Source organism: Sardina pilchardus, chromosome 19 (genome assembly GCF_963854185.1).
Source record: "Sardina pilchardus chromosome 19, fSarPil1.1, whole genome shotgun sequence".
Lineage (NCBI taxonomy): Eukaryota > Metazoa > Chordata > Actinopteri > Clupeiformes > Clupeidae > Sardina > Sardina pilchardus.
Genome location: NC_085012.1, coordinates 26874322 through 26894099, shown reverse-complemented (window position 1 = coordinate 26894099; position 19778 = coordinate 26874322). Strand labels below are relative to the sequence as shown.

General features: G+C 40.4%; 1 protein-coding gene across 2 annotated transcripts in view; it reads left to right on the top strand.

Annotated features, from left to right (window-relative positions):
* tgfbr1b (transforming growth factor, beta receptor 1 b) overlaps positions 1-19517 on the top strand; it is a 57233-nt gene extending 37716 nt beyond the window's left edge. Inside the window, exons 7-9 of one of the 2 annotated variants that reach the window (XM_062520636.1) lie at positions 2443-2564; positions 3703-3833; positions 13470-19517. In XM_062520636.1, coding sequence (XP_062376620.1) covers positions 2443-2564; positions 3703-3833; positions 13470-13595 — 379 coding nt within the window. In that variant the 3' untranslated portion in view covers positions 13596-19517. Of the gene's footprint in view, positions 1-2442; positions 2568-3702; positions 3834-13469 lie in introns of both variants that reach the window. The other variant, XM_062520635.1, reaches the window with a different exon arrangement.
* The last annotated feature ends 261 nt before the right edge of the window (positions 19518-19778 follow it).

Here is a 19778-nt window from a genome sequence, read left to right as displayed (position 1 = left end):
CAGGCTTGTTTTAGGCATGTGCTATCAAACAGCAACCAAACAAAATGATAAATCTACTAACAAGCCACCCTACCTATGACCTAATGCCCCCTTAACTCATGTGTTCATGCTCATGACTTTTTAATTTTATTTCCAAATAATTTGTCTCTAATGGTTTTGCTGTGTTTTGCCCTATGGCTGTCTAGGCCGCCATTTTGTCTGGTAACAGCTGTCAGGAGCTGAGGCAGCTGTTGTTTGTAGCGTAGGTGCACAGTGCCTGCCATCTTAAGGTGGTACCAACAGGGTAGCCATGTTCTCAGCCTTTTGAAAACGGAGAGAGGGAGAGTGTGGGCAGGATTATGAATGGAGGCATCATGAGAATCAATGTGTGTGTGTCAGTGTGCACACATACGTGTTAGTGTGTGTACGCATGTGTTTGAGAGGGAGAGAGTCTGTGTGTGGGTGTGGCAATGTGCCACCTCAACACTATTACTTTTTGAGTTTGATTTGAGATTTAATTATTGATGTATTTAATGTCAATGTCCTGTATTATTTGTCCCGTGTTCATTTTGTTGGGTATGTTCCTTGGCGCGCGAGGAAGTTGCTTATTGTGTGATCATGGGCGTATGGGGTGTGTCTATGGTAGATTTTGATCTTATGATTGATGTCCGCCAGATAGGGTCGGCGTGCCCTTTTATGGGTGTTTAGACTTCGCTGGTGTTGGCAGAAGTAATTAATTGATTGGCCATTTAAATGCCAGCTTTCCTCTGTGTAGGGGTCGTCTTCGAAGTGTTTCGAGACGCGCGGTAAGAGGCTGCTGTGAGCCTTGCGTGCAGGTCTGCTTTTTGATAGTGGCATGTTGCCATTAAGAGACCTTAACTTTCGTGTTTGTTAAATGTTTGTTTGTCAATCTTTTTCATCTCACGTCGGGTGCGACCGAGTGTTGAAATTATGGACACATTTTTGGTTATTTTTTCCACGTTGTAAATAAAGACTCCGTGGGCCCTCTTAAACCTGCTGTCTTGGCCTGATTTCTCCTTCACCACTTGGCTATCCTACCACAGTGGGTATACATGCCTGTGTTGATGTGGACATTGGCTGGTGGGTGTGTGTAGGTGTGTTTGTCCATGTGTCTGAGAGAGATTGAGTCTGTGCTGTGTATGTGTATGTTTGGGCTAGCGGGCAGATGGGCGTTTTTGTAATGGTACTTGTGTGTGTACGTGCAAGATCTTTTGTGAGCAGACAGAGTGGAGATGGCAAGAGTATGAGTCATCACTGCTGAAATTCCCCTCTCGTACAAATGCACTGTCTCCTCAGTGCAGTCGCCGAGCTCTGTTCCACATTACTGAGCCCCCCCTCCCAAGTCCACTTAGGCTCACACACACACACATACACACACACACACACACACACACAGAAAAACAAACAAAATGTGTGTGTGTGTGTATGAGGAATTTTGACAAAAGCAAAAAACAATACTGCCTATGAGCAGAATTTTTTCACACACTCACCCAGTCAGAATGTCTCTGACTTACAAGTCTTTAATGCAGTTTTTCCACAAAGCTGTATGCATTGACCATATTAGGGTTGAAAATATTGAGGGCGTGACTCCTATTCTAAGTTAACAATTGTGTCCACCCCACCCCATCGATGACGTGGTCCTAGTATCATGAGAAATTCTAGTAATGCTTGTTTTATAGAACACTGAATTGCTCAAAATCTCCCATGTACTTTAACACTATTGCAATTGTGCTGTAATTTACAGTAGTAAATAGTAAGTACTAATAGTAGGCTCAGTACTAAGATGGGTAGCCTATTGTTTCCGTATGCTTTACGTTAGTTAGCTATTGTCGTCATCCTGGAGCTTTTAGGAGACCTTGTCTAGGTTGTTTACAGGACAGGATGAATTGCTGTACCAGTATGTGCACTTTGGTTCTGTTTTTAGCGTCCCTTTAGACCAACTATATATTTTCAGCAAGACAAGGGGGCTGTTTTCACAGTTTCCTTTAAATTGGGCAAGATAAGAAAAAGAAAATGTGAACATTGTGTATCCTTGCTCTCTCAAATTCACTCCCACTGAAAGCAAAGTAGCCATGTCTTTTTTTTCTGGAGGAATTTGTTTTGTATCTTTTAATGTATTCATTACTTGTATGTCTAATTACTTTTTGGTAGAGTTCAGTGTTGGAAAAACAAACTCGGGCCATCTTTCTGTTTTTCCTTTTTTTTTCTCTTATTCTTCACAGCAAAACTTCCTCGTAGGCAGATATATTTGCATAATGAGCCACATTATTCACACGCAAAATCTGAAGGGAGTCACGAGACCGCTTTGTACCAGGGGGAGCATTTCGCCTTCCTCAGAAGTTTACAGCAATTATTTGCTCAAATGTTTCAGCCAGAAAAAAATCATTGCCTCATTTTATTGGGCTCATTATGTTTGGCTGATGATATTCTTTTCCTCAACAGGTATATGGCCCCAGAGGTCCTTGACGATTCAATAAATATGAAGCATTTTGAGTCGTTCAAGAGGGCAGATATCTACGCCATGGGTCTGGTGTTCTGGGAAATCGCCAGCAGATGTTCGATTGGTGGTAGCTATATTTACCTCACCGTTTTTTGCTTGATTGGTTTTCTGTGGTGTTTTTATCAGCTATGGTCTATGAACTGTCTGAAAATTTGGAACAAAGTGGTGCAAAAATGTATTTTATCTGTAATCCAGAAAGTGAGTGAAGCTACCAGAATTGGCATAATTCACCAAGTGCAAGCATTTGTCTCTGATGATTAGTTCCCCTCAATAGATAGTAGACAATGCACTAGGGTTGAACAATTTATGGACATTTTGTCTGATGGGGATTGCTGTTGCAGTTTGATTTTGCGATATCATTTTTGAAAGTCTAGCTTCATGTCAATATTTACTACTACTTGTCAAAAGTTTGGGGTCACTTAGAAATTTCCATTCAACTCCATTATAGACTGAGTACCAGCTGAGATCAGTTTTCTTTTTTATATCAGGGCAGCCGTTTTCAGATTACATTATGTGCTTAAATAATTGCAAAAGGCCTCTCGACTGTTGTAGATAAAAATGTCTGAGTGTTAATGCTACAAGCTGCCTATTATCAGCAACCATTTATCCAATGTTCCAAAGGCACATTCTGTTTACTGACCTGATATCATTTTAAAAGGCTAATGGAGAAAACATTGAAGAACCCTTTTGCAATATCTAAGCACATAATGTAATTTGAAAAATGCTGCCTTGGTTAAAAACAAAACAATGCAACTGAGCTGATATTCGGTCTATATTGGAGTGAAATGGAAATGTCTAAGTGACCCCAAACTTTTGACAGGTAGTTTATACAGTATATGATATTGATCGATTACAGTTGCTACATGTTTGTTGTGTTGCCTCTGGAGGTAGCAACTGCTTTACAATAGGACTTTCATAGTGCCTTTGTTTGTTTTTTTGTACATCACTTCTGGCAAGCCCAACATACTAGCAAATAATTGCATTCACAAGCTGTAAGATGAATTGCAACCTTCTCGTTTTGCTAATTGTGTTTTGTTGAAATTGTGATTTCAATTAAAAGGCGATAAGATGTATTGATGATTCAATTAAAAATCGATTAGAAGAATTTTAGATAAGTAATACATTTTAGAATGCAACAGTGGCGCCACACAGGCAGTTGCACTGTGAGCCGAGAATTAAGGCTCTTCCTCACCTGTTCCCAGGTATCCATGAAGACTACCAGCTGCCCTACCATGACTTGGTGCAGTCAGACCCTTCAGTGGAGGAGATGCGTAAGGTGGTCTGCGAGCAGAAGCTTCGACCCAACATTCCCAACAGGTGGCAAAGCTGTGAGGTGAGTCCCCTCTTATCTATCTATCGATGTCCTCATAGCCTCACAGGCCCACACACACACACACACACACACACACACACACACACACACACACACACACAACCTGGCTCATCGACATTTGTCATACCAGTGCTACATTATGGAGAGCACGCACTCCTCTGGCTCCTCCTCTGACAATGCAGGGTGTGTTTTCTGAGACGCTGTCTAACAGTCTCCAGGGGCAATAGCGAGAGTGGAGCGGTCGCCTCCCTCCTCTCCTGGTGTAATGACATTAGCGTGGTCGCCCCAGCTGCCACCGCTGCCACGTCTAGAGGGAGCAGCGGGCGTGTTTTGAGACTGAACAGGGACACATTATTGGAATTCGCGGGAATCCGTGGTCTTCTCCAATGGCAGAAATAAAACCACAAACGGTAATCCCACAGGACTCCACGGCATTATTACTAGCGCGCGGTTTCACCCTCCTACTCTTCCTCAGGTTACCAACTCTTCTCCAGGGAACAGTCATCCGTGTGTCCGACAAGGCTCGGATGAGGCCCAGATTTGGCTCGGTTTGAGCATAGAGTCAGGTGCTGTGTGGGTGACCAGATAATGAGAAAATATTTCATGGGAGCTATTTGCTGTACGGCTCTATCCATTTCCCAACCTGTGTGGGCAACTCCCATCTCTCCAAAGACAATCAGCCTTGCATCGTGATTAAGGAGACTGTAAATCAGAGGAGAGCGTTAAAAGGAGACTGTTCTCCTCCTCCTGTTCTCCTCTCATAGCACTACTTATAACTAGTCTTAACTTACCACCTAATTGTGCCTGTTGAAGTCTCCCCGGCCATGGCAACCTTGACAGGGACAAGAAGGACGCAGTTATTCCCAGCAGCATTCCCCCTCCGGATGCACTTATTCCTACTGCACTCTACCTTTGTTAAATTCCACTATTTTTGTCACTTGCTATTTTCTTATCACTCTTACAACATGGTTAACATTTTAAGCTTTTAAAAGCAATTCTAACAACAATTCTAGGAACATTTCAAAGATAGAGTGCAGTGAGTCACTTTTGTTAAAAAGTGTCGGCCATACAGTATGTAATGTAATGTAATGTAAAAGAGCATATTTTATTGCCATCCAGCTCCCTCCCAGTGGTTATGTGCCTTACTCAATGGACGCAACAAGAAAGACACTCGTCATTTAAGATAAAAACGACAAGATGTATTTAAGGCAAAATGCTAGTCACATCGCAGTATCCACTTGGATGGGTACTGGATCAACAACATCTATTGGTAAAAGATTAATAGATCCATACACTAAATATATACCAGGATTAATGAAGTGGCAAATAAAATATCCAAACAAAACAACAAAAGCAAACAAGATATAAACAAAAGTGCACTTGTTTCATAACAAAAAAAAGAGAAGAGGTCTTAAAGAGACTTTGAAAGAAAAGTCAGATAAAAGTCTGGACTTTTATTTTGGGAAAAGGGCAGTGCCCCTGGGCAAAGCCCAGTCCTTTCTCAGTGCTCCCTATCAGCGTTGCTGGACATGGCACATTGCGCTGGAGACCAAACATTTTCACTTTCCCTCTGATGGTGTCGTCTTTATGGCCGCAGAGAGGGCTCAATTAGATTAGTCCTGACCCACAGTTATACTAAAACCCCATAATCTAATCTTAGCCAGAGAAGACTAGCTCTGGAGTTCCTCAGCTTGTGTGTGTGCGTGTGTGCGCGCATCTACCAGCACGAGACGCAAGCAGCGTTTGGAAAAAAAAATCCCAAATCGAAATGCAGGGTACTTTGTCATTTGTGGAAGGAAAGGAAAAATGATCCATTTTCCATTAACTCAGCCAACAAAATTTTTGCCCAGATTTTTTTAAATTCGTTTAATAAAAGAATGTACAGATTAATTGCAGACATTCACCAAATGGCAAATTACTGTAATTTGTCATACTTAAGACAGATTTTGTGGGTGCTAGAAAAGCAGTCTAATTAATCTAGTATGTCCCCACGGTGGGGAGCATGCATAAGCGACAAAATGAACTGGTCATGCACAGATCTTAGAGGACGGCCAGCCTTTATTTAAGGCCTACTTGTGGATTTAAAATGTGTGTCTGTTTAAAAGTCACAGAATTGGATACACAAATGGCCTCTTTTTTATCATTAGGCTATGGTTCGGTTTAGGTTATGGAAAATACTCTGCGAAGCCACAGTCATATTAAAGTTTCTAATGGATTTTCTCATTTGTGTTTGCAAGAGACACAGGCTACTGTACACACTCAGATCCCTTTTTTAAATTAGATCACCTTGAAGCTCATTGCAAAGGTCATAAGTGAAATTAACAAATATATTTGCTTCATGTGCTTGTTTTTGCTTATTTATCTATTTATTTTGACCTTCTGCCAAAAGAGTAAACAAAAGTAAGCTCATCAGCCTTGTGGCTTCATTAGACTGCATAATCACTTCAAAACGTTCCTTAAGTAATCACTACAAAAACAACAAAGAGATGTTTGTTAACGAAAGGAGAAATAATAATTACAGTGCATGAAAATGCACTGTACTGTTCTTCCTAGTTAGAGTGCATGAAAATGCACTCTACTGTTATTCGGTTTCTTCTTATTATTCTTCTTCTAACGCTTTCCTGCGTCTAATTCAGCTTCAACCGTTTAACGTAGAAACGTCATTCAAACTGCGTTGCGTAGGTCTTACTTAGGTGATTTGTGCTATATATTTTTCAACTTTGTAACTTTTATACTTTTTGAACTATTAAATAAAAACTATTAAAATTTCACCATAGACTTAACATTACATTATGACATCATAATAGGGCAATTAGAATCTTATGCCAGGTGGCCAGTCCAGGTGCAGCAGCTCTCTCTCTCTCAGGCTTTAAGCATACAATCTCATTAAGACTACAGATCCTGTTTCATACTTCCTCTGTCCACAACTGTTTCAAAATAAAAGTCCTCACTGCAATAATACACCATTAAATCATTTAACCATTGAAAATACTCAACTATTTAACTGTTCAACCATTCCAACTGTCAGTTATCATCAACTGTGCCTCCAGTCAACTACATGAAACCTCCACCTACCTAGCAACCAACATAGCAACCATTAAATTAAGCTTTTATGACAGATTCCATAGCAACCAACATGATTATACTACAGTAACTTCTTTATTTCTGATAGTGGCCATCATGGATACCCTTGCAACAAATGTTTCAAAATAAAAGTCCTCATTAGCAAGTTAGCATTGTTAACATAGTTAGCATTTTTAGCATAACTGCTAGAAATCATCAACTAAATTAGCTAATCAACCTCTTTAGCATAGTTAGCATGGTTAGCATTGTTAGCATAGTTAGCATTTTTGCATAGCTGCTTAAAATCATTAGCCAGGTTAGCTAATCTGGTAATCAGGTTAGCTAATTAAATTTTAAACTGTCTATCTTCGCACCACCAACTTTCAAAAACTATGAAACCACCATGTCTACCCTAGCAACACCTTAGTAGCCATATCTACATGATTTATCTGTACATTTTTGCATTTTCATGCACTCGTAATTTCCTTGGAATTACATTCTCTAGTCTTCAACTTCTTCTTATTAGAGTGCATGAAAATGCACTCTACTGTTATGCTGTTTATTCTTATTATTAGAGTGCATGAAAATGCACTCTACTGTTATGCTGTTTATTCTTATTATCGATATTATTATTATTACAGTGCATGAAAATGCACTGTACTGTTATTCCAAGTCTTCTTATTATTAAACTTCTTCTTCTAACGCAGCCAATTCAGCTTCAACCGTTTAACGTAGAAACTTCATTCAAACGTTGTTGCGTAGGTCTTGCTTATGCCATGCCTGCTTTGTATTTTTCAACTTTGTAACTTTTATACTTTTTAAACTATTAGTTAAAAACTATTACAATTTCCCCCATAGACTTAACATTGCTCATTATGACATCACGGCAGCAATTAGAATCTTAGGCCAGGTGGCCGGCCACCTGGGCACCAACTGTCAGTTTCTCTCAGGCTCCTCTCTGAAGACTACATATTCTGTTCCCCTGTATCCTCTGCGCACAACAGTATCAAAATAAGTTCTCCTAATTCCATCCAACTTTATATCCATTCATCTTCTTCAAACCATTCACTCATCCACCCATTACAGTCTGCCTATCAACATCAATAAGACGCTCTACATTCAACTTTTAAACAATCTACTCTGTCTCAGGCTGGCTCTCTTAAGACTAGCCAGTTAAATTGATTACACCTGTATCTGTATCCACTACTCTCAGTAGAGAGCTGTGTCTCTCCATTCTACAAGAATATAAGGCACATTCCATCCAACATTCTATCCATTCATCTTCTTCAGACCATTCACTCATCCACCCATTAAACTGTCTATCAACATCTATTAAACAATCTGTCTATCAACATCCATTAAACTCTCTGTCTATCAACATTAATTAGACTATCTACATTCAACTTTTAAATTATTTACTCTGTCTCAGACTAGCCAGTTAAATTGATTACACCTGTATCAACTACTCTCAGAGAGCTGTATCAGTGTCTCTCTTAACAAGAATATAAGGCACATTCCATCCAACCTTCTATCCATTCATCTTCTTCAGACCATTCACTCATCCACCCATTAAACTGTCAATCAATATCTATTAAACAATCTGCCTATCAACATCCATTAAACATTCTGTCTATCAACATTAATTAGACTATCTACATACAACTTTTAAAGTATTTACTGTGGGTCCCTCTCAAGCAGCGTTTATATGTCCTCCCTCGCTCCTCGATCCTCAATGATCTACATAAAGAAAGATAGAAGAAGGGCTAGACTATCCCATTGTTGCCGCTCCATCATTCTTTATGTAGATCAGTGAGGAGCGAGAGAGGACAAGTAAACGCTATATGAGAGGCACCTTCTGTCTCAGGCTTTAAGCATACAATCTCATTAAGACTACAGATCCTGTTTCACTACTTCCTCTGTCCACAACTGTTTCAAAATAAAGGTCCTCACTGCAATAATACATTATTAAATCATTTAACCACTGAAACTACTCAACTATTGAACTGTTCAACCATTCCAACTGTCAGTTATCATCCACTATGCCTCCAGTCAACTACATGAAACCTCCATGTACCTAGCAACCAACATAGCAACCATTAAAATTAAGTGTTTATGACCGTTTCCATAGCAACCAACATGATTATACTGCAGTAGCTTCTTGTTTCCTGATAGTGGCCACCATGGATACCCTAGCAACAAATGTTTCAAAATAAAAGTCCTCACTAGCAAGTTAGCTAGTTAGCATGGTTAGCATAGTTAGCATTTTTAGCATAACTGCAAAAAATCATCAACTAAGTTAGCTAATCAACCTGGTTAGCATTGTTAGCAAATTTAGCATAGTTAGCATGTTTAGCATTACTGTTAGAAATCATCGGTTAAGTTAGCTAATCAACCTCTTTAGCATTGTTAGTAAAGTTAGCATTGCTAGCATAATAAGCATTTTTAGCGTAACTGCTAGAAATCATTAGCTAAGTTAGCTAATCAACATTTTAACATGAATAGAAATCATTAGTTAAGTTAGAACTGGAATGTTTCATCTTTAAACTGTCTACCTTCACACTATCAACTCTCTGTAAACTATGCAACCACCATGTTTACCCTAGCTACACCTTAGTAACCATATCTACATTATCTATCTATTTTTGCATTTTCATGCACTGGTAATTCCTTGGAATTGCATTTCTAGTTCTTCTTCAGACACTTTTTGTGCGTTCAATTCAGCTTCAACCGTTCGACGTAGAAACTTCATTCAAACTGCGCTGCGTAGGTCTTACTTAGGTGACTTCAGCTATGTAATTTTCATCTTCGAAAACTTTATCGTTTATTTTATATGAATTTTTTAAAACATTTTTTCTCCCATAGACTTAACATTGGATTATGACATCACAATGAAGTCGTTAAGCAATTAGAATCTTAAGCCAGGTGTTCAAAGCCACCTGGCAGCAACTCTCTGTCTCAGGCTTTCTGGCTCTCTTAAGCTCTCTCAACTGTTTCCTTTACCCACAACTGTTTCAAAATAAAAGTCCTCATCATTTTTGCATTTTCATGCACTCGTAATTTCCTTGGAATTACATGTCTAGTCGATATTATTATTCTTCTTCAGACACTTTTTGTGCGTTCAATTCAGCTTCAACCGTTCGACGTAGAAACTTCATTCAAACTGCGCTGCGTAGGTCTTACTTAGGTGACTTCAGCTATGTAATTTTCAACTTTGAAAACTTTATCGTTTAATTTATATGAATTTTTTAAAACATTTTTTCTCCCATAGACTTAACATTGGATTATGACATCACAATGAAGTCGTTAAGCAATTAGAATCTTAAGCCAGGTGTTCAAAGCCACCTGGCAGCAACTCTCTGTCTCAGGCTTTCTGGCTCTCTTAAGACAACATATCCTGTTCAACTGTTTCCTCTGCCCACAACTGTTTCAAAATAAAAGTCCTCATCATTTTTGCATTTTCATGCACTCGTAATTTCCTTGGAATTACATCTCTAGTTATTCTTCTTCTAACGCACGCAATTCAGCTTCAACCGCTTCACGTAGAAACTCCATTCAAACTATGTCGCGTAGGTCTTACTTACGCGATGTGGGCAAAGTATTTTTCAACTTTGTAACTTTTATACTTTTTAAACTATTAGTTAAAAACTATTACAATTTCCTCCATAGACTTAACATTGCTCATTATGACATCACGGCAGCAATTAGAATCTTAGGCCAGGTGGCCGGCCACCTGGGCACCAACTGTCAGTTTCTCTGGCTTTAAGCATACAGTCTCTCAGAAGACTACACATATCCTGTTAAACTGTTTCCTCTGTCCACAACTGTTTCAAAATAAAAGTCCTCACTGCAATAATACACTATTAAATCATTTAACCATTGAAACTACTCAACTATTGAACTGTTCAACCATTCAAACTGTCAGTTATAATCCACTATGCCTCCAGTCAACTACATGAAACCTCCATGTACCTAGCAACCAACATAGCAACCATTAAAATTAAGTGTTTATGACCGTTTCCATAGCAACCAACATGATTATACTGCAGTAACTTCTTGTTTCCAGATAGTGGCCACCATGGATACCCTAGCAACAAATGTTTCAAAATAAAAGTCCTCACTAGCAAGTTAGCTAGTTAACATGATTAGCATAGTTAGCATTTTAGCATAACTGCTAGAAATCATCAACTAAGTTAGCTAATCAATCTGGTTAGCATTGTTAGCAACTTTAGCATTGTTAGCATTGGAGCCACCATGGATACCCTAGCAACAAATGTTTCAAAATAAAAGTCCTCACTAACAACTAAGCTAGTTAGCATTGTTACATATCCTATCAAACTGTTTTCTCTGCCCACAACTGTCTTCACTACAACAATTCACTATTAAACAATCTAACCATTTAAACTACTCCACTATTTAACTGTTCAACCATTCCAAAGTCAAAACAACTGCATCATGAAAACTCCAGATAGCCTATAGCCACCAATTAGCAAGCATTGAAATGAAATACCCTAGGCCTTATTCTCTTTGTGTCTATTTAAACTGCATAGTTTTTGATTGCTGAATGCTGATAATGGTTTTATTTTATTTTATTATAATCCCAATACAATTTATGTTATTACTGTTGTTGTTTATTTTTTATTATTATTATTTAACTCAACTGTTTCAAAATAAGAGTCCTCACTGCAATAATACACTATTAAATCATTTAACCATTGAAACTACTCAACTATTGAACTGTTCAACCATTCCAACTGTCAGTTATCATCCACTATGCCTCCAGTCAACTACATGAAACCTCCATGTACCTAGCAACCAACATAGCAACCATTGAAATTAAGTGTTTATGACCGTTTCCATAGCAACCAACATGATTATACTGCATTAACTTCTTGTTTCTTGATAGTGGCCACCATGGATGCCCTAGCAACAAATGTTTCAAAATAAAAGTCCTCACTAGCAAGTTAGCTAGTTAGCATGGTTAGCATAGTTAGCATACTTAGCATTTTTAGCATTACTGCAAAAAATCATCAACTAAGTTAGCTAATCAACCTGGTTAGCATTATTGGCAAATTTAGCATTGTTAGCATAGTTAGCATTTTTAGCATTACTGCTAGAAATCATCGGTTAAGTTAGCTAATCAACCTGGTTAGCATTGTTAGCACAGTTATCATTGCTAGTATAATTAGCATTTTTAGCGTAACTGCTAGAAATCATTACCTAAGTTAGCTAATCAACATTTTAACATGAATAGAAATCATTAGTTAAGTTAGAGCTGGAATGTTTCATCTTTAAACTGTCTACCTTCACACTATCAACTCTGTAAACTATGCAACCACCATGTTTACCCTAGCTACACCTTAGCAACCATATCTACATTATCTATCTATTTTTGCATTTTCATGCACTGGTAATTCCTTGGAATTGCATTTCTAGTTGTTTTTGCTCCACCTAAAGCTCTGGCAGCAACCCCCATCCCAAACACGCATAATGTGGATGGCATGCACACACACACATTCTCTCTCGCACACAGACACACACACACACACACACACACACACACATTCTTTCATGTCTGGTCTTCACCTCAGACTAGACAGGTCTGGTTGGTCAGAAATATTTTGCTACTTTGTCATGTGGGCTTCAGAGCAGAGCACAGACACTTCCTGTGGCGTCTTATCTCCCTGTAGACGCAGGCTCATTGGCATAAGTGCGTTCCTCTGGCGTGCAAGATGAATCTGCAGATAATAAGGACTGCGCCATTCTTCCCACATAAAACCGGACTTCTTAGGAACGGAGTTGTGAGTCAGGGAGTTTAGGCAGCTGCTAATGATTTTAATTGTCTTTATTGGAATAAGAAAGGATGTAACCCCCCTCCCCCCTTTTTCTTTTGAATGGCTGTGGAGGAGCTATTATTTTCCTTTTCTGTTAAAACAGAAAGAAAAAAACGATTTTGTTTCTTGTCTGTGTGTGCGCGCACGCATGAACATTAATGTGTGTGGCATTTATTCTTTATTTTGTGCTTGTGTGTGTTTTTGTGTGGTTGTTTTGAGTGTGGAGCTCCTTATTTCACCTTCGCCGCTTGGCTGCCAGTCATCAGCTGTCAGTGAAACTGCCTTTTAGTTGACGCTTTAGCCCACAGTTCTGAAATATTTCATGATTGCAGCTCGACACAGCAGGCTTTCTCAATGGGTCCCGCAGTAGCAGTTTGTTGGGTTTGAAGACTGTGTCTAAAGAAGATTTTCATACCCTCTGCGGTAAATTGCTGGTGTAGTGTAGTAAGAACATGGCCAGTGGCAATTTGCTTTGTTTTTGTTCTTGTGTTTGTGTCTCATTGTGTATTCACGCATTATTGACTCAAGCACTCCACATTTTTACATATTCGGCCTCTCTCTCCCACCTTTCACTTTCTCTTTTTTCTCTTTCTTTCTTTCTTTCTCTCTTGACTCTATCTTTCTCCTTACATTTCCCTTGACTCTCCCTTCTTCTCCTCACTTCATTTGATCTGTTCCTCTGTTCACCCCTTTCTTCCTCTCCTCCCTCTCCTCCCTCTCTCTTCCTCCTGTTCCCCTGCAGGCGCTTCGGGTGATGGCCAAGATCATGAGGGAGTGCTGGTATGCTAACGGAGCAGCCCGGCTAACGGCTCTACGCATCAAGAAGACCCTCTCTCAGCTCAGTCATCAGGAGGGCATCAAGATGTAGAATCCCCACCCACCTGCGCCCAAAAACCAACCAACCCCACCCACCCAACGAACCACCCCAGCCCCCTTCAGAGCCACAGACTCTGCCATAAACACTAAATGTCATTGCAATTGTCCTTATGGTTTACCATCATCATCATCGTGGTGATCGTGAGAGGAAGCTGTGCCGCTCCGGTTCTCCCCGCTAGTGAGGAGCACCACTAAACCTGCTGGTCTTCTGTCTTGTTTCCTAACCTCTGTGGAGGGACGCTCAGTCTTCTCTATTGGGATGAAAAGGCAGAGGTCATTGTGGGGACAGGGCCGCTGGGAGGGGTTGTCAAAAAAAAAAGAAGCGGGGGGCTGCACCTCTGAGCGCCCCACAGCCACCATCAGAGACCCACCGGATGGTGTGCTGGCAACCCTTGTCCTGTGTCCTCAGTTGTGATTGGTCAGATTCGCTGCTGTGCTGTGGTTGAATTGAGATGCGCGCTCATGATTGGCTATTGGCTCACCTCTGGTTCAGTTGCCCAGTTAGCAACGCCCTCGGCCAAAGAGGACAGACACTCCAAACCTCACCAAGGTCATAGGTCACGGTGGGAGGGGTGCAGGAGTTAGGCAAGGGTGGACCCTCTTTGGACGATCAGGGACCAGCCTGCTTTCAATGCTGTTCTTTAAAGTGACTGAAACATTTACATTTGTCATGTTTTCTGCTTTCTCTTTTCTTTCATGACAAAAAAAAGAAATGATTGCTCTGTGGAACATTTTGCACCTTTTTTGTTTTTTTTTCCGTGTATTTCTGTTCTTGTACTCACCGCTGCGGTCTTCAGGTCAGTGTAACTTAGTGTAAGTTATTTGTCATAACTATTTTTTTTCCAAACACACTAGACATGACCTCATTTTCACTCTTGGCAAACATGCTGTGACATATGCAATATAGATAAATCCATATCTATTTTATATATATTAACTGCTCTGCTACAACAACTACCGACAACAACAACAACAACAACAACAACAACAACTACTACTGCAACACAACCATGCCTTCCAAACCAGATGTTACCGGAAAGTGCCAGTGCTCTAGAACCACCAATCTCTCCACCCACGCTGCCAAGGAGACCCTTTACCCCCACTCAAAGGTTTTCAGTCTTCACTGGTGAAAAACTAGGATGAGCAGAGCTCCTTACGGGGATTGATGGGCAGTGTCCCTGTTTTGCTGTTGAGTGAGAGGGTGGAGGATCATCTCCCGACAGTCAACTCCCCCAGTGCCATTTCCTGCCTGCGTCCTCCTCTTCATTGGCTGTCATGAGGAAGAGCAGCGCCTATGCCTTCTGCTCCGCCTAAGTCCACCTCCTCAGAAACCCTCGAGACACACCTGGTGAGTCAATGTGTGAGGGTGTGTTTATGGTGAGGGGGTGGGACAGGTACCATGTTACAACTGCTGCCATTTTTAACCGAGTGGACCAAACACAGGACTTGAAGCAACACTAAGCTCTAGTCACCCCCTTCAGAATTTCACCCTGGGATAGTCTTTTTTTTTTTTTTGCTGTTTGTTTTTGTCTTTTTTTGTTGTTGTTTTTTATTTGAAGTGACACATCAGGTTTGTGGACACCACTCTCATCAGAAACACAGGCTTTCTCGACCCTCTCTATGCCTCTGAATAGAACATAAATGGCTGGAGAACCACCTGGCAAATGGGCTGCCATCCTCAGTGATGTAACAGGTGGTCGGGAAAACAAGGCCATTGGTTGGCTGACGCCTGCGAGAGTGTCATTGTGATGTCACAATGGAAAAAGAAAAGGAGCGATGTCTGCATCGCTGATGTTAGTTGCCACTCTTGTCAGAGACAGTTTGTCTTCGTCTCGCAAGTGCACGTCAACAAACTGATCAAGTATTGTTAAAGAGGGTGAAGTGCATCCATTGAAATATAGCAAATGAATATTTACTAAGCCATAGGTTTTCCAACGTTTTGTGGCAACTTTTTTCTACTAGAATGTACATTTTATGATGAAAGAAATGTAACATACACTACATATTTCAGTTGAGCAAGCCTCAAGGGACCAATAGAGACAGGATTGTTCTTGCTTTGTAAAATGTACTGTAAGATATGAAAAGCAGATTCAAAGCTCTATGAATAGGAAATGTAGCACCAGTTAATAGTTTATATTTTTGAAAGACAGACCACGTTACCACACATATCTGCTAGGAGTTTGATTTGGGACATCGATTCATGTTTTTGCTAAATTAATTGTGGTTGAATTTGTCTATACAAAATTGAAAACAAACCGCATCATCATCTGTTTTTCCTTAGGATTTTGTACAAAGTTTGGTTGTAGGTCAGTGAAATTTAAGGTCAATTAAAAGGTATGGTGTTTTTCTCCCCCAAAAGAAGTATGATCCCATGCTTTTGTCTTCTTTTTTTTTTTTAGGATCTTCAGCCGCACTTTAGCATGAGAGTATTGTTACTCTATTCGTTATGACCAGTAAGATTTCTGAATGTCAGTAACGTGACAGCATTTTGTCTTTAGTCACGGAATCCATGTTGTTCGCCTTACGCGCTTCAGCCCTTAATAAACCCACCAACCCAAAAGATGTGTCTGTACCATTCAGCAATAAGTGCCCTTCCTGCTTGCCCGTGTCTGTGTTAATGTGCTCGCACGTGAAGTTTGGATCTCTGCTTAGGCGTCTTTGGAGTTCTGTCGAAAGCAATTGGTCGGCCATTGTGCTGCTACGGCATTTTTTATTTATTTTTTTTTTACTCTACTGGAGCTGCGGGGGACTGACTTTGTTTGTCCTGGACTGTAAACTGCACAATATCGGATGTACATAATCTCCAAACGCATGACTGTAGAATGGTCTTTTTTTTTTTTTTTTTTAAGCTGTTCTGCCAGGGGAGTGGGTGGTGTGGGCTTTTGGTTTGACCACTCCACTAGTTTCCCAGGCCACTTTCTCAGTACAGTCAAATTGGTAAAGCATTAATTAAATGTCTATTGAGCATTACTGTTTAGTGATCTGTGTGCTCGGCCAGTATTGCCTCACATGGTTTGTTTTTGTTTTTTTACCAGGGAGACCTTACCCTGTTGATTCAGTCTGGGCCTCTATGCAATACCAGTGGCTCCTGTAACATGCTGAAAAATGTTGTAAAATCCCAGAATGAAGATGTCTTAGAGATGTGTCGATAGGAATGAAACCATATACATAATATGTAAACGTTTGTTTTATGTGCAAGTCTGGAAAGATTTGGTCTTGTACAGTTGGACAGAAATCTTATGAAAAAAAAAAAAGTGGAAAAAAAAGCTATCCTAATTATTGCTTAAAAGACCATTGTACATAGCTGCTATTTGAAATGATGGAATTATCGTTTCATGTAAAAGAAATGTAGTAATGAATGTCGAAGGTTAGAGAGTTCAGTTCATTGAGGAGGTTTCCCTGTAGGGGAGAATGGGTGTCTCTCAGTGCAGCGTTTGTGGGTGGAAAACGCCCTGGTCTCACAGCACCAGTGGCTTCAACAGGCCAGGCCTCATCTCTGTCCAATAGCATTTGTCTTAACAAAACCACCAGCAGCCTCTTTTACTTTCCTCTGTTTTTGTTCTGTTTTTGTTGTTGCAAAAACTTCAAATGGTGACTCAAGATGTAAGCATCACACACATCCAGGTACTTCTCCTCTTCTTCTCTCTCGCTGTCAGCGACATGCAGGTACCTTTGCCAGCCACCAGGGCGGCGACCTCACCAGCTATGACTTAACCTACAAATACAACTCATACCTGTGCAAATCTGGTTTCATGCAAATGATGCTGGGAGAGTGGGGCGGGGGAGTGTCTCCCTCGCCATGGCAAAGTGCCCATCTCTCCGCATCGCTAGTGTTTTCGTTGTTGTCAGACTTGCAGTGCCTCCAACCTTATCTCAACTCCAGCCAAGGAGAGAGATAAGCATGGAGAGCACAGTGGGCAGGCGCCATCTGTGTGTCTCTGTGTGTGTGTGTGTGTGTGTGTGTGTGTGTGTCTGTGTGTTTGTATGTATATGTATGTATGTATGTATGGGTGTTTTTCCCTTTGTTTTGTTTGTTTTTGTTTGTCAACACGCAGTTCAGGAGTAGAGGAATGAAATGTGCTCTTTTGTTACCCAGATGGAGGAATGTCGGCAGTTTCACTATATCAGATATGCAATTTGTGTCATGGAATGCATTATGTAGTCTTTTTATATATATATATAGATATATTTCTCCATTGCAACAGTCCACAGGACTCGCAGTGTTTGGCTGACTGATTTGTAAACTTGTCTCTTTGTATTGTGCATGAACCAGGGACACCAGAGCCATGCTGGACTAAATTAAACAGTAGTTAGGCTAATGTGGATCATGCAAATGGCTTGATGTTCCTGGAATGACTGAGCCCTGGACAAACAGCACAATTAGCATAACTCAAGTAAAGGTCATGCCAGAACCTAAAGGGGGTCCTGCTCTTTATGCAAATATGTACAGGCAACGTGCTCTTCATCCTCGGCCCTGACATTTGCCTCATTGACAAGCGCAACGTAAATGTATGCAGAATCTATGCTAATCAACTAACACTGTGACAAGACAGGACCAGGGAGGCACAGGGGCTGCAGAAATACCAAAACGAGTAAATAATCAAAACAAAAAAACAGCGTTTGCTCTTTTGATTTTGGATACCGCGAAAACTGCCAGCAAACTAACCAACAGCACAGGGCATTTTTCCGACTGGGTTGCAAAAGGGTGTCATTATCCAGGGTGCTTTTCTGTTGCTCATTGGCTGCTGTTGTGACAACGTTATGTCAAAGGTAGAGGAAAGCTTTATCATGTTTGTTTTGGTTTAAGTTTGAATATATATACACACACACATGTGTTTCATTTTATTATTCCACCAGACTGATGCACAGCATGTGGGCTTGATTTCTAATGTCTGCATCACTTTGCTTTTTAAGTAATTTATTAAAAGCTTAAAAAAACATGTAATTAACTGGTTTTTAAAAAGGTCATAATCAAAAGAAAATATACCTCCTTTAAAGACCAATGTTTTTACCTCAACATGTAGCCTATATCTGATTTGTTTATTCTGAGTTTGCAAATTTTGTTTCTATGAAATGCTAAATTGAAGAGGAGGGGAAAAAAGCAAATTTTGTTAATAGCATTTGTATGTGTTATGTATGTGTCCAGTATGTGTCTACCATCATCTGTATATTGCTTTTATTCTGTCTAAATTGTAAGTGCTTTACTTATGTCGAACCCCTTGGTCCTTTAAACATACTCTCTAAGCTATGTAAAATGCCTTGTGTACTTTTCTTTGAAACTATATCTATATCTATATATACAGTATATGTCATGAAAACAGGACGGGATGAGAATGAGAAGTGGTTCAGCTTGGGAAAGGACTCTTGACTTAAAGAGCCGCTGGCGTGTCCTCTGAATCCCTGTATTCTCTGAGGCCGCCATGTTGGGTGTTGATGGCCCAGTAGCACTGAACTTGAAGTGCCCTGAGCAGGAGAGCTGGACAACACGCCCTCACTGTGCCCTTTGCAACGCGGCTCGTAGCGCAAATACTCCACGATGCCCTCGACGCGAGAGCTTTGAAAGGTCATTCTTTGCATTTCAGCAGAGGGAGTCAACAGGCTCCAGACGACTGCATGTTTTTGGGATGGATCCATGGCACTTCTGGGCAAGATCTGTCTCACGATCCTCTGCTGTGTGGAAAGCCGTAACGGAATTGGTATCCATGAGAGTGTTGCGTCGCCAGCACCTGTACAGGGTCCCCCACCCTCACCCCCACCCCCAGTCGAGCGTTTCGGATGTTCTTTGTTTTTATTTTATTTTTAAGATGTAAGATGAATGATCAACGGAACCTAGCCGAGTGATGCTGATAATGTTACACTCAAACCTAGTGGACTAGAAAGTGGTGTGAATAAAATCCATTCAAGTTTTTCAGCAGTCCCCTGTGTCTTATTGATTTAATTTCATTCAGCTTCATTAATTCCATATTGACCGTACAGCCTATAAAGAAATGGGTTGTTTCTTTGTGCACTGTAGTCCCGCTGTTCCCTATTCATGAGAAGACTGGCAAGGACTGAAACAAAGTAATGGAGAGGCACATAACATGAAGCCTTGACTAAAAACAAATTATTTATTCTTTTGTTTATAAATACTGTAAAGAGTAGGAATTGGTGAATGCTGGTTGTTTAGGCCTACATG